The sequence below is a fragment of the Alternaria arbusti genome, assembly GCF_024043155.1.
Source record: "Alternaria arbusti strain BMP 1465 chromosome Unknown scaffold_3, whole genome shotgun sequence".
Taxonomy (NCBI): Eukaryota; Fungi; Ascomycota; class Dothideomycetes; order Pleosporales; family Pleosporaceae; genus Alternaria; species Alternaria arbusti.
In genome coordinates, this window is record NW_026249943.1 from 2,238,247 (window position 1) to 2,250,509 (window position 12,263).

The 12,263-nt window shown below is 54.3% G+C and overlaps 5 protein-coding genes across 5 annotated transcripts; 2 read left to right on the top strand and 3 right to left on the bottom strand.

The window, feature by feature from the left end:
• Positions 1 to 258: 258 nt before the first annotated feature.
• On the top strand, positions 259 to 774 carry J4E86_003429 (uncharacterized protein; the record flags this gene model as incomplete). The annotated part of the gene is made up of 2 exons (XM_051443984.1): positions 259 to 321; positions 400 to 774. 2 exons carry the CDS (start codon positions 259 to 261, stop codon positions 772 to 774), a joined length of 438 nt encoding a protein of 145 aa, XP_051305479.1.
• A 423-nt stretch (positions 775 to 1,197) lies between these two features.
• Positions 1,198 to 1,877, bottom strand: RPS11A (ribosomal 40S subunit protein S11A; the record flags this gene model as incomplete). Its single annotated transcript, XM_051443985.1, has 4 exons — positions 1,198 to 1,424; positions 1,515 to 1,719; positions 1,778 to 1,808; positions 1,861 to 1,877. The coding sequence occupies 4 exons, from the start codon at positions 1,875 to 1,877 to the stop codon at positions 1,198 to 1,200; spliced, it is 480 nt and encodes a 159-aa protein (XP_051305480.1).
• A 256-nt stretch (positions 1,878 to 2,133) lies between these two features.
• Positions 2,134 to 3,213, top strand: J4E86_003431 (uncharacterized protein; the record flags this gene model as incomplete). The annotated part of the gene is made up of 2 exons (XM_051443986.1): positions 2,134 to 2,298; positions 2,353 to 3,213. The coding sequence occupies 2 exons, from the start codon at positions 2,134 to 2,136 to the stop codon at positions 3,211 to 3,213; spliced, it is 1,026 nt and encodes a 341-aa protein (XP_051305481.1).
• Positions 3,214 to 3,617: 404 nt separating this feature from the next.
• On the bottom strand, positions 3,618 to 5,865 carry J4E86_003432 (uncharacterized protein; the record flags this gene model as incomplete). The annotated part of the gene is made up of 4 exons (XM_051443987.1): positions 3,618 to 3,710; positions 3,765 to 4,897; positions 4,946 to 5,341; positions 5,394 to 5,865. 4 exons carry the CDS (start codon positions 5,863 to 5,865, stop codon positions 3,618 to 3,620), a joined length of 2,094 nt encoding a protein of 697 aa, XP_051305482.1.
• Positions 5,866 to 7,895: 2,030 nt separating this feature from the next.
• J4E86_003433 (uncharacterized protein) lies at positions 7,896 to 9,768 on the bottom strand (the record flags this gene model as incomplete). The annotated part of the gene is made up of 3 exons (XM_051443988.1): positions 7,896 to 8,446; positions 8,509 to 9,644; positions 9,692 to 9,768. 3 exons carry the CDS (start codon positions 9,766 to 9,768, stop codon positions 7,896 to 7,898), a joined length of 1,764 nt encoding a protein of 587 aa, XP_051305483.1.
• Between the last annotated feature and the right edge of the window lie 2,495 nt (positions 9,769 to 12,263).

The following is a 12,263-nucleotide window of genomic DNA, read 5'->3' on the forward strand; positions in this document are numbered from 1 at the left end:
GATCATCGCCCTTGCACCAAAAATGTCAGTTACAATCAGACGCTAAAGGCATAAGCTGCGTTTCCTGTTATGCTGTTGTAATAGGTCTATGCCATGGGCAGAGGTATGATTCCAGGCATACCTCCGCCACGAGCACAGGCCAAGACCCTTAGATGCCGCTGGTTCTACAGAAGGCCGAACATTTGCCAAATACAACACTCGACGTGCGCACGCGTCGACGACTCTACTCACTGACCAAGCAACCAATTGCTCGCCGTTATGGACGCGCTACAATCCTATCTTCCTCAAGCGGAAGGCTTACTGCCCAAATGGCTTCTATTTGTATGTCCTGTTCTCCGCGCTTGCGATTGTCATTTCCATGCAGTCTCTCATCGTAACACGAACTAACAATTCTTACAGGTCGCCATAGTCTCTGTTGGCAACAGCCTCCAATGCTACGCCACGCTCTCCTTCACTTCGCGCGTCTACAACCCTACAGCAATTGATCCGCCCCCTACCACGCCGAAACACGTAACCGCTCTCTCTTCGCGCACATTCGGAACATGGACTTTCTTGACGGGTATGGTACGACTTTACGCCGCATACAACATCAACAATCCGAGCTTCTATCAATTGGCGTTGTGGACCTATGCTATAGCCTGGGGACACTTCATGAGTGAATGGTTCGTGTTTGGAACCACAAGATGGGGCAAGCCATTGGCTGGGCCGGTGATAGTCGCAACTTCAAGTTTGATCTGGATGTGGATGCAATGGGATTTCTACGTCAAGGCCTAGCGTGGGGGGCTGGGAAATGTCGGGGATCGAAATAGAGGTAGTGATGTAATGTTACTGTGTACAGAGACGCGTTCATGCGTTGATCTTTCTCGCGACTTGAACCAGGGACATGTCATAGTGCAGGAAGACGTGATGTGATGCAGACACTAATCGCCAGGGTTCCCAATGCAAACACATGTACCAAGATCCATCACGCTGCAGCATGAACAGCAATGGACTTTTGACCCGCCTCGGGGCTTGTTTGACCACTCGAGGACTTTCATTGATCGTAGCTGAAGAAACATACATGGCCCATGGGACTCCGATACCTCAATCCTTGATGCCGAATTTTGACGACTATATCGAAAGCCGTCACACTCCGCCTCAACCAAGTTTCTTTCCGTTGCTGATCATGAACCGTTACACCATCCCTTTTCTATGCACTTAGAACTTGTTGAACTGCTTAGCAGCCTTTCCCTTTCGGGGGAGGACACGGAGGACGTTGAAGCGGACGGTCTTGGAGAGGGGCCTGCACTGGCCAACGACGACCTGGTCACCGGGCTCGACACGGAAAGCGGGGGAGACGTGTGCGGCGAGGTTCTTGTGGCGCTTCTCGTAACGGGAGTACTTGGGGATGAAGTGAAGGTATTCACGGCGGATAATCAAGGTGCCTACATTCTGTTAGTTCTTGTTGCCCGTTTCTTTCTGATATTCCTGTTGCGGCCTGGTGTGCGCGCTCCGAGAATTGGGCTAACACGTACGGTGCATCTTGGTGGACATGACAGTTCCGGTAAGGATACGGCCACGGATGGAGACCATGCCGGTGAATGGGCACTTCTTGTCGATGTAGGTACCCTCAATGGCGGTCTTGGGCGTACGGAAGCCCAGACCAACGTCCTTGTACCATCTCCTGGCGCGGGTGTTCTTGCGGGGTCCGCCGACCTTGTGGTTGAGGAAGATGTGAGGCTATCGCATCGCATTAGTATCGGACGTGCTGGGGGCTCGCGAAATGGGCGTGTAGTACCTGCTTCTGGAAAGCGCGCTCCGACTGGACACTATTTCGCAATCAGTATGTGTCGAGAGTATTCGCAATATCGCACAACGTACGTGAGTTCGGTCGCCATGGTTGCGGGTCGGGTGGTATTGTCGAGCTTTCGGTGTTGCTCCAAGATCGCAATATTCGATCGCTTGTGTGGAAAAAGGTTCCTCCGGTGCCGAGGACTAGCGCGACCCTAGTGGCCAGCCTCGGCAGGGCCCAGAGCGAAGCCGCGAGATTGTCGCGAGGGCTAACGGAGTATGCGAACTTCAATGCTGCATCCGCTTGCAACTGCTCCTTAGCTTTACCAACCCAATCTCTGGCCGCTCCCATATTTGCTCTCCATGGCAGGCATACTCGAGCCGTTTGGTGTTCACATCGACGCAAGCAACTCGTTCGTGCAGGCTGCTGTCTATGGCTTCCTGCTCGTAGGCGTTGCATCTTTCGCAGCACCTGTCATTAGCACTATTCGAGTTCTTCTCAGCTTGTTTGTGCTGCCAGGTAAATCTGTATGCCCCTCCAAGCATTCTTGACTCCTCCCGGATATCTCTAACCCCCACCAGCTCAGCACATTCGGACCCCGCGGCACCTGGGCCCTCATAACTGGTGCCTCTGACGGCATTGGCAAGGAGTTCGCCCTCTCCCTCGCGGCCAAGGGTTACAACCTCATCCTCGTTTCGCGTACGCAATCGAAGCTCGACTCCCTCTCCGCCGACATCACGTCCAAGTATGGCCCTAAGATCGCCGTCAAGACGCTGGCTATGGACTTTGCGCAGAACAAAGATGCCGACTACAACAATATGAAGAAGCTCATTGACGGTCTCGACGTCAGCATACTAGTCAACAATGTTGGCTTGAGCCACAGCATTCCAGTACCATTCGTCGAGACACCCAAGCAGGAGATGAACGACATCATCATGATCAACTGCATGGCTACTCTCCGTGTCACACAGCTCGTCAGCCCCGGGATGGTGTCTCGCAAGCGTGGACTCGTCCTCACCATGGCCTCCTTTGGCGGCTTCTTCCCTACACCTCTCCTCGCGACCTACTCCGGCAGCAAGGCTTTCCTACAACAATGGTCCACCGCGCTGGCTTCCGAACTCGAGCCCCACGGCGTATACGTCCAATGTGTCCAGTCTCACCTCGTCACCACGGCCATGTCCAAGATCCGCAAGACGTCTGCACTCGTTCCGAACCCCAAGCAATTCGTAAACGCTACACTAAGCAAGATTGGAAGGAGTGGAGGTGCACAAGGCGTAGCTTTCACGAGCACACCGTACTGGAGCCACGGACTCATGCACTGGTTCCTTTCGCGCTTCTTGGGTGAGCGCTCGGATACTGTTGTCAAGGTGAACAGGGGCATGCACGAGAGCATCCGGAAGCGTGCCCTGCGAAAGGCTGAGAGGGACGCTAAGAAGCAGTAAGCTATCCGCTTGGTGGACCTGTCTTCTCAACCACATAACCAGTCAACTCGTATCTCAACCATGTGAGACGCTGCGGAGCAGCATGGGAGTGGGTGCTTTCGTCGAGCACCACTGCACGTCGATGTAATGTCTAAATGCGCAAGGGAATACCTTTTTCGCGATCTATCAATATGTAAAGAGACAAATTTCTGGGATCAAGATTCACACAGAATAAGCATTTAACTAGGACCCCTGCGCCGTGCTATAGCAACAAGGATATAACTACATAGCTTTCTCCATACTAAGGAAGAGGATATTCCGCCAACTCAATTCATATAGTCATAGGAAATTTGCAACGATGCCAAGCATGTTGTTCAAGGATCACGTGAAATGTCCTTCAACTTTTAGCTTCTGACAACACGTCTTTAAGACGACTTGCCGTAGGCCTGGTCAACTTCCTTCTGGTACTGCTTCAAGATACCCTTGCGGTTGAGCTTCTGTGCGGCAGTGGTGAGGCCCTGTTGTAATGTCAGCACTCTGTAGACTTTCTTCCATGTTACATAGGTACTTACGTTCTGTGGTGTCCACTCCTCGTCTGCTAGCACAACACCCTCAATCATCTCGAATCCAGCCAGACCACCCTTTTGGCCAGCCTGCTGCAATTGCTTGAGCACTGCAGAATTGATCTTCTTGTCGTGAACAAGTTCCTCGAGGTGGTCACCCTGGACACCCTCTGCGGCGGCAATCTTCTTCAGTTGCGGTTCGGTGGGCACGATGATCGCGACAGGCTTCTGGCGATCTTCTGCAGCGTAGACGCAGATGTTTGCGACAATGGGTGCGGAGCGGTAGACAGACTCGAGCTTCTCGAGCGCAATATACTCTCCAGCAAGTGTCTTAACCAAGTTCTTCTTGCGGTCAATGATGCGGACTTCACCGTTGGCGTTGAACTCTCCAACGTCACCAGTCTTGAACCATCCGTCGTCGGTGAAGGCCTCCTTGGTCTCCTCGGGCATGTCCAGGTAACCGTCTACGACACCACCGCCACGGATCCAGATTTCTCCCTGAGGCGGGTTGTTGGTGGAGAAGTAGCCAGCATCCGCAAAGTCGACAAGCTTCATCTCGATTGAAGCAGGCATCTCACCGAGGGCGTGCTCGTTCCAGGCCAAGGGGTCCATAAGCGCACCCATGGCGCAGGTTTCGGTCAGACCGTATCCGCTGATCATGGGTGTAATGGCAATGGAGATGAAGCGCTGCGTCTCCTTTGAGATGGGTCCACCACCGTTCAAGCAGATTCGAAGTCTACCTCCGGTGGCTTCCTTGACCTTGTTGAAGACAATGGCATCGAGAATACCACTACCTGGCAGGCCAGAACCAAGGAGGAAGCCCTTGGCGGCGAACGCTCCCCAGAACATGTTGCTCTTAACAGCGCCTCCCGCCTCAACCTTGTTGACGATGCCCTTCTTGATGGTCTCCCACACCTGCGGTACACCGACCATGACCGTTGGCTTCAGCTCACGGATATCACCAGCGCAGTTGCGCACGGACTGGTCCGAGAGCGTCCTGATGGTTCCGTAGCCCATGGTACCACCCCAGTAGAGCACGGCGTTCTCGAATACGAACTCGAGGATATGCGCGGCGGGGAGGTAGGTGATGAGAACGTCGCCCGGTCCGAGGTACTTGCCTACAATAACATCGACACCAGCAACTGAAAGAGGTCAGTACTTCGTTTAGATGTTCGCAGCAGGAGACTTACTAGCAGCGATGACGTTGCGGTGCTTGATCATGACTCCCTTGGGGGTGCCTGTAGATCCAGACGTGTACATGATGCAGGCCAGATCGTCGGCCTTGGGCGGGATAGGCTCCGCAGGGCTCTCCTCGCCCAACTTGACCAGCTCGTCGAAGCTCATAACCTTCAAATGCGGGTGCGCCTGGGTAAGGGTATCGATGTCCTTCTGCTTGGGGTCGTTCTTGGTGCAGTATACGACGACCTGGACGTCCTTGGCCTCCTTCATTGGGTTGACGAGCTTGGGTAGCAGCTCAGGGTCGGTGAACATGACCTTTGCGTTGGTCTGAAGCATAGAATGCCTGAGACCCTCTTCTCCGAGCGTGTCGTATGCGGTAACAATGGCCATGGATTGGGAGATAGCACCTGCAAGCATGATGAGTTATTGGTTCCTGTATAGATACACGCGGCTGCTTACCGTGTGCGGACGCCAGCCATTGCATGCTCGTGGCGGCGAACAGGTGGAGCCTGTCTTGCGGGTTGAAGCCCAGCGACTTCAGGCCCGAGCCTACTGCGAGCGCCATCTTCTCAAACTCGACGAAGCTCTTGTACTTGTACGGGCTGAGCTCGAAGTACTGCCACTTCTTGTCGACCTCCTGCTCCTTGCCATCGACCATCTTCTTGACCTTCTTGGTCTCCTCATGTATGTTGACGATGCGACGCGCACCGACTGCCTTTGCATTGCCGTACTTGGCGGCTGCGTGTCGCAGCACGTCGTACAATGTCTCTACGTTGTCGTGGGGCTTCAGTACCAGACCGTCTTTCGCGGCCAGGTTGCGACGCGGCACCGTCTCGCCCTCGATCTTCTCTGCATTCGCAGCTTCGCACGTGTAGGGCCCCGCCCGGTGGTTCTTGGCCTGGGGCATCAGCTTCTTGAGGTCTTGCGGCATCTTGGCGGCTCTGGGGTGGGCGCTGTCCAGAGTGACGACTGTGTGTGATGGGGGTGGGTATGTGTAGGGGTATAGGGCAAAGGGTATCACAAAAAGTGCAAAAAGCAGCGAGAGGGTATATGGAGAGTGTGTCGTCGCCAGCGGGGAACGGCGGATGTGATGAGGTTGGTGTGTTGGGAGCTTATGCGCTTGTTATGCTTTCCCGGTCGCTAAATCGACGACCTGGCTGGGGTGGCCGAGCTTCTTGATGACCTCACTCAGCCACCGCAAGCTCTGGGCACCTGGGGCCAGCCGCTGCTCCACTTCTTTTCTGTCGAACGAGATGCGACTGAAGATCGACAGCGCAGCACACATCGCAAGCTCTGCCAGGTCGTCTCAGCCTCCCGCCGTCGTGTCCTGTCGACGTATTCTTCGCGTTGGAAACCTGCTCGACCTCACGTCGTCGTGAGACGCAGTGGAGTCGGCCTGCAGCTGGCCAAGGAATCCGGAGACTCTTCCAAGACGCGCAGCTGTCTCCTTTTGACGCTTTCGCTCCGTTGCCAACCTTAACGCAGGTGCAAGGATCGAGCGGATAATCGCAGGCCGCTGTCGCCTGAGCGTTGCCAAGATGCGGAGTCTCACAGAGATTCTGGCAACGGGGCCCATCCTGGCCCCTGAAGAAGGTGTGTAAAACGCCCTGGAGTACACAAATGTACTCATCGAATCACACCCTTATGCTGGTCCTCGGCTCAACATATTGCTGTGTCGTTGCGATTCGCTCTCACGTACGCCCAATGTGGAACATGTCGCAAGACTGCAAACAAGTCATCATCGATAGGTTACTCATCAAATCACGCAGAAGCCTTCGTTGTCTTTTCGCAAGATATTCCTTCTCAGTCTCTTGGTTTCATCGATGAGCCGGCGGCAACTCTAGATCTCAGCGTGGCGGGCCATGATCTGGTCATTCACCACTCAAGAGGTCTGCTGACTTCCAGTCGTAAAGAAGGGACGACCGGTGCCGGTAAGTAGTTCTGTGTTTGCCATAATTTTCTCCGGGGTCGCGCGTTGCCCCCTACGTTCCCCATTTCAGTTGAATTTGACCTCTCATGCGGGCTCCTACAATAGCATCTCAGCTATAGTGGCCTGGGTTGGCCATACAGGACTAGTAGATAGCCGACCAAATTCATTGCAATGAGCACTATCACGCTCTACATGCCATACTCCGCTCCGCTCCCGCCAACTAACGCCTAAACAGTAGTGTGGAAAGTCACCCCGTTGTTCGCAACATGGATCGCCTCCCCCACAAATTTCCTCTTCACATCCTCTCTTCTCACACCCAGCTCCAGCATCCTCGAGCTCGGCGCAGGCGTATCCGGTATCGTCGCACTCTGCTTAGGTCCCCTAGTCGCAAGCTACACAGCCACCGACCAGGACTATGTGCTTAAACTGCTACGGCAGAATATCGCCGAGAACCTCGATACCGTCATACCGGCAAAAAGAAAGAGTGGGAGAGGAAGTAAGAAACAGCAGGGTCAGATGAAGGGAGAAGAAGGAAGTGGTGGCGATCGCATCACAACACTGCAACTAGATTGGGAGACGGATGCAACTTCTCGTCTCAACCCCGTGGACATGATCTTATCGTGCGATTGTGTCTACAATGAAGCTCTGATCGAGCCGCTCAATACGACATGTGCTGCAATATGTAGGTTGAAGAATGACAAGGATGAACCAACACTTTGTCTTATTGCGCAGCAGCTGCGCAGTCCCGAGGTCTTTGAAACTTGGTTGAAAAGTTTTCATCGGTATTTTCACGTCTGGCAGGTGCCTGATAGGATGCTGGGTGAGGGATTGAGAGAGGGCAGTGGTTTTGTGGTGCATATCGGTGTCGTAAGATGACTACTACCATCTTGGGCTGCAGCACGAGGGTGGCAATTGGTGAGAAGGAAGAAATGACTTCGTAATGTAAAATATAAGAAGACTATAACGCCGAGACATTCATCCAGTATGAAATTCGCTTTTCGTAAAACTCAAAACCATGCATCAAACTGCGCTCAAACAGCCTTGCTAGGCTCAATATCCGAACTTGGTCGTCCCTCAACATCAGTGGCTCCCTTCTTGACCCTGGCCCACTCTTCCTTGTCCGCTGGCTCGTCGACTTCATTCGCAGTCAACTCCGGTGTCTCTTCGTCCTCAATCTCCTCTGGTAGGACAAGGTTAAGTACAACGTTGATGAAAGCAACAACAGCGAAACCTGTCTCGAGGATTAGGATGATAGCGTTGTAGAAGCCCTGAAGTGCGTGGTTCGGTCCATCGTAAGTGAAGACGTGATCAAACCAGTCTGGGACCATGGTAGCGCCAAAGCCCAGGGTGAATCCTGCAGTGAGGATAAATCGGTTGCGGCGAGTGAAAGACATCGTGCTGATGATTCTGATACCGCTAACAGCGACGGCGCTGAAGAGGAAGGTTGTCATTCCACCGAGAACTGCTGAGGGAATGGCAACAAGGGCCGCCGCAAACTTGGCGAAGATGCCCATGACAATGAGCCAGAAGCAGCAAGCGTAGCCGGCCTTTCGGTTCGCACAGCGCGTCAGAGCAATGACACCTAAAGAGAGGGGTACGAAGTCAGTACTTGTCTCACATGCAGTTCGTACATCGGGGTCTTACCGTTGTTCTGGGCGAAGGTGGACATGGGAGTGATGGTGCACAGAGCTGCAATCATGCCGTTCAAGCCATCTGCGAGGACACCACCTTGAATTCGGGAATCGAACATCTCGCCGTCGACTTCAAGGCGCGAAACATCGCAGGTAGCGGTGATATCACCAATGGCCTCCATAGCGACGACCATGTAGACTGCTAACAGAGGGAGCACTATTGGTCCGTATACAGAGAGCTTGAATGTGTGGACCCAGATAAAGGATACAGCCGGTGCGGCATCGATGGTGGACTTGTCAAAGTAGCCTGTTGCGCCTGCGATGATGCATCCGACCAGGAGTCCAACGACGACAGCGGTAGACTTCATGATAGGCGCGCCAAAACGCTCGCAGATGATGATGGTGATGAAGACACTGAAACCGAGACCGATGAACTCAGCGCTACCCCAGGGAAGAGGGCGCGGTGCATTGATGTTGGGGCACAGCTGAAAGAGTCCAGTTTCGGGACGAGATTGGCAATCACCCGAGCCACCAGCCCAGTTTTGAAGTCCAGTTTCGATGAGATGAACACCAATGAGCAGTACAGTTGGACCGGTAACCAGGGGCGGGAAGACCTTCTTAAGGATACGCGGACTGGTGAAGGACATGCCGATTTCGAGCAAAGCGCATACAGCGCACGTACCGAGGATAGCTCCGTAGCCGTCCGGGCAAGGGAGTCTTGTGCCATCCGCAGCAGTCGGGCAAAATCCGGTCGCGTACATCTGGCTGAGGGCACCGGTCGCCACGGGAATAGTCGCAAAAGAAGTTCCGACGACGGAAATCAGGCCGGTTCCGATATAGTAGGGGGTCTTCCAGATATGGAAGCGCGTGATCTGAATCGAGGACAGGATTCCGCAAACTACGAGCGAAGTGGAGACGAGGTAGCGTTGCTCTTCCGAACTTAGATGGGCGGCATTTGCGAGGATAATGGGTGGTGTTATGACACCTGCTAACATGGCGAGTGCGTGTTGAAATCCGAGGAGAAGAGCTAGTAGCACTGGCATACGGTCATGGAGACCGAAGAAGGGTGCAGCTCTTCGCTCCTTCTTCATGAATGGCAGGTTTGGACGGAACAGAAAGGCGTAGTCATAAGTACCAACCAGACCATCTCTGTTGACTATGTTAGATAAGATTTTGATTGTGACAAAAGATCGTACTTGGTTGTAAAGGCCTTGATGGCGCGTCTTGCTTGCTCTCCAAAGCTTCGCTTTGGCGTATGGTCGGGACCGATCATGTCTGCCATGGCTGCTCAGAGACTGCAATCCGGATGCGCGTGTCCGAACAGAAGCAGAGATGTCGAGATTGAGCCGGATCTTTGTATTCGGCGGTTCAACCTCCGATAAGGAAGATCTTGATAAGATTGGCGAGGTGGCTGAAGATACCCAGTTGTACGGCCAGTCGCAGGATCAGACGTGCCTCTTGGTCGACTAAGGGCTGTCGCGTGCAGTGTAACGCGCTACCGATGACAGGCTCTTGAAATGCTCGGATGGTGGTCTTGAAGTTCGATATGCGGGGAAGTGACGTGAAGATGGCGGATCTTAGTTCGAGTGGGAACGTTAGTCGCTGTGCAGTAGAGTGACGGCGTGAACCCAACGAGCTACTTCCTCATCTATATAGAACATGTGGAGAAAGAGTATTATCTCCTGCACCAACCTTCACGATACACAATTGTTCATCCACAACGTCTTAGCCCCGAATCCAAGGCCACTCACGGACCGCCAAAGATTGGAGCTGGCCGAAGATAGTCGTGAGCCGCCGCAAATAATTACTCTTCTCCACGGCAGATTCGTCGCTACGGCGCGCATTTCGCAGTGGCAGAGGGGCGACACCCGCGTATGTGCTAAAACGATCGCCTGTACTGATAGGTAGGAAAACGGTGATTGGCTGTTGGGCGAATGTGTCCACTTGGCGGGCGGACCACTCCGACGATAGAGGATGGGAGATATTGCAGGAGAGGCCTCCCACACTGTACTGGAGGAATGTGCATCTAGATCTGAGTCCGATTGCTGTCAGAAGATCCTGTTCGCCGGTTACCGATGCAGCGGTGCTGAGCGCGTCCATGCTGGGCGACTTGGTGTTCTGGTTGGCAGCAGCCGGTGATCGGAGCCTCGCTGAGACCTACCAAGAGAGACTGCGCAGGACTACGTTGATTCCCTCCACAGCTTTCCAATTCACAATTCCAGCAACTATGTACAGTACCATCGTAGGTCATTGTACTTCCTTGTGTAGAGCAAGTGAGTACGTTCTAGGTAGAATTTCTGGTTTTTGTAAGTCTCAAGAGTTGGTCTCTGGCTGATCGTGTTTCGGTTGCAGATGACAGAACATGAAAGCACTGCTAGATGGAAAAACATGTACTGTGCCGACGTGGTAGGATGTAGAAATCAACGAAGGAGCAGTCATCCCATCGACGAAACGCAGTGCAAGTTCTGCCACCGACTGCGCCTTGGCAAGGGTCAACGAGGGCTACGCAGCCAGGGTGCCGCAACCAGCTTTTGCAAGAATGGCTCGTCATAGCTTGAGCGCACGCCAGCAGTTTGCCTTCAGCCCTACCCGTTAGGACGTTGGGACGACCGTTGACCTTGTGGCATGAGAATGAGACCACACGAAGAGTGCAGCGGGTGTGACGCAACAGATCCCGGGAGCCGAGGTGAGCAAACGCACGCTGATTCGTAGGCTGTTGCATGTTATCGACATCGCGATGGTGGGCGCGCGTCTTGACTGATATGGACGTGTGTCTATATGGGCTGGAGACAGGCAGAGCAGGTGTTGAGGAGGGCCGTTTCCCAATCGAGCAGAGCTTGCGATGGCGCACCAGCACCCAGCACCCGAGCTTGGAGCGTGCCGGGGAATTTGCGCCAGCGGAAGAAGACCCTTCACGGTTTCCACAACGTTGTGAAGCACTGACGATTTTCTCCAAGCACAAGCGCCATCGAAAAAGTCATGGACGTCTGAGACCCACTGGGTATCCAAGCCGAGCACTTTGCCACTGCATGAAACATGTCGTCGCGGCCATGCTTTCCAGACACTTGGGCTGGCGAGCGGCCGCCTACGTAAGGCTGCAGAAGACTTGGGTAGGGCGGATGCAGAGCGATATCAACAGTTTCCCAACGAACGTGGTGTCGCGTCTGCACCCGGCTCACCCTTCGTCGACTGCAGGCGTGGCCCAGCGGGGCATCAAGCGGAGAGGACAGCTAGCGAGCTAGCGATGACGAGACGTGTGGCCTCACCACGGCGTGAGGTTCTATGCCCACCTGGGCAGTGAGGCATCCTTCTCGCCGGCTCGCGCTGCCGGTCGTCTGCACCAGACCGCTCTTTGCGATCGTCTTCGCGACGTCGCGGCTAGAAGCAGCAGCCGGGCGATGTGTAGGAAATAGGGCCGCCGCGTGTGGGATTAATCAGAATCTGGGGAAGGTGGCGGCCTGGGATTGCTGGATATTCTGCACGTCTGCGCGCGCACCGCCACCCAGCGACTGTCTCGATGCCGAGATCAGCACGACGTGCCAGTTAGGCCCGAAATTTTCTCGCGCTGTTGCAGCCAGCGCCGTCCCTCGTCCTGTGCGGGACCCTGAGACGGCGGTTAGTGCGCGACGCTAGGCTGGCTATGACCAAAGTTGCGGCGATTGCTGGATCTCGAGCGACAATGCAAGGTCCCAGTCTTTCGCTTACACGCCCGCAGAGTGTTGGGATTCAAGACTGTCCCGCCGCCTTATTAACACGCTCGGCCGCCCG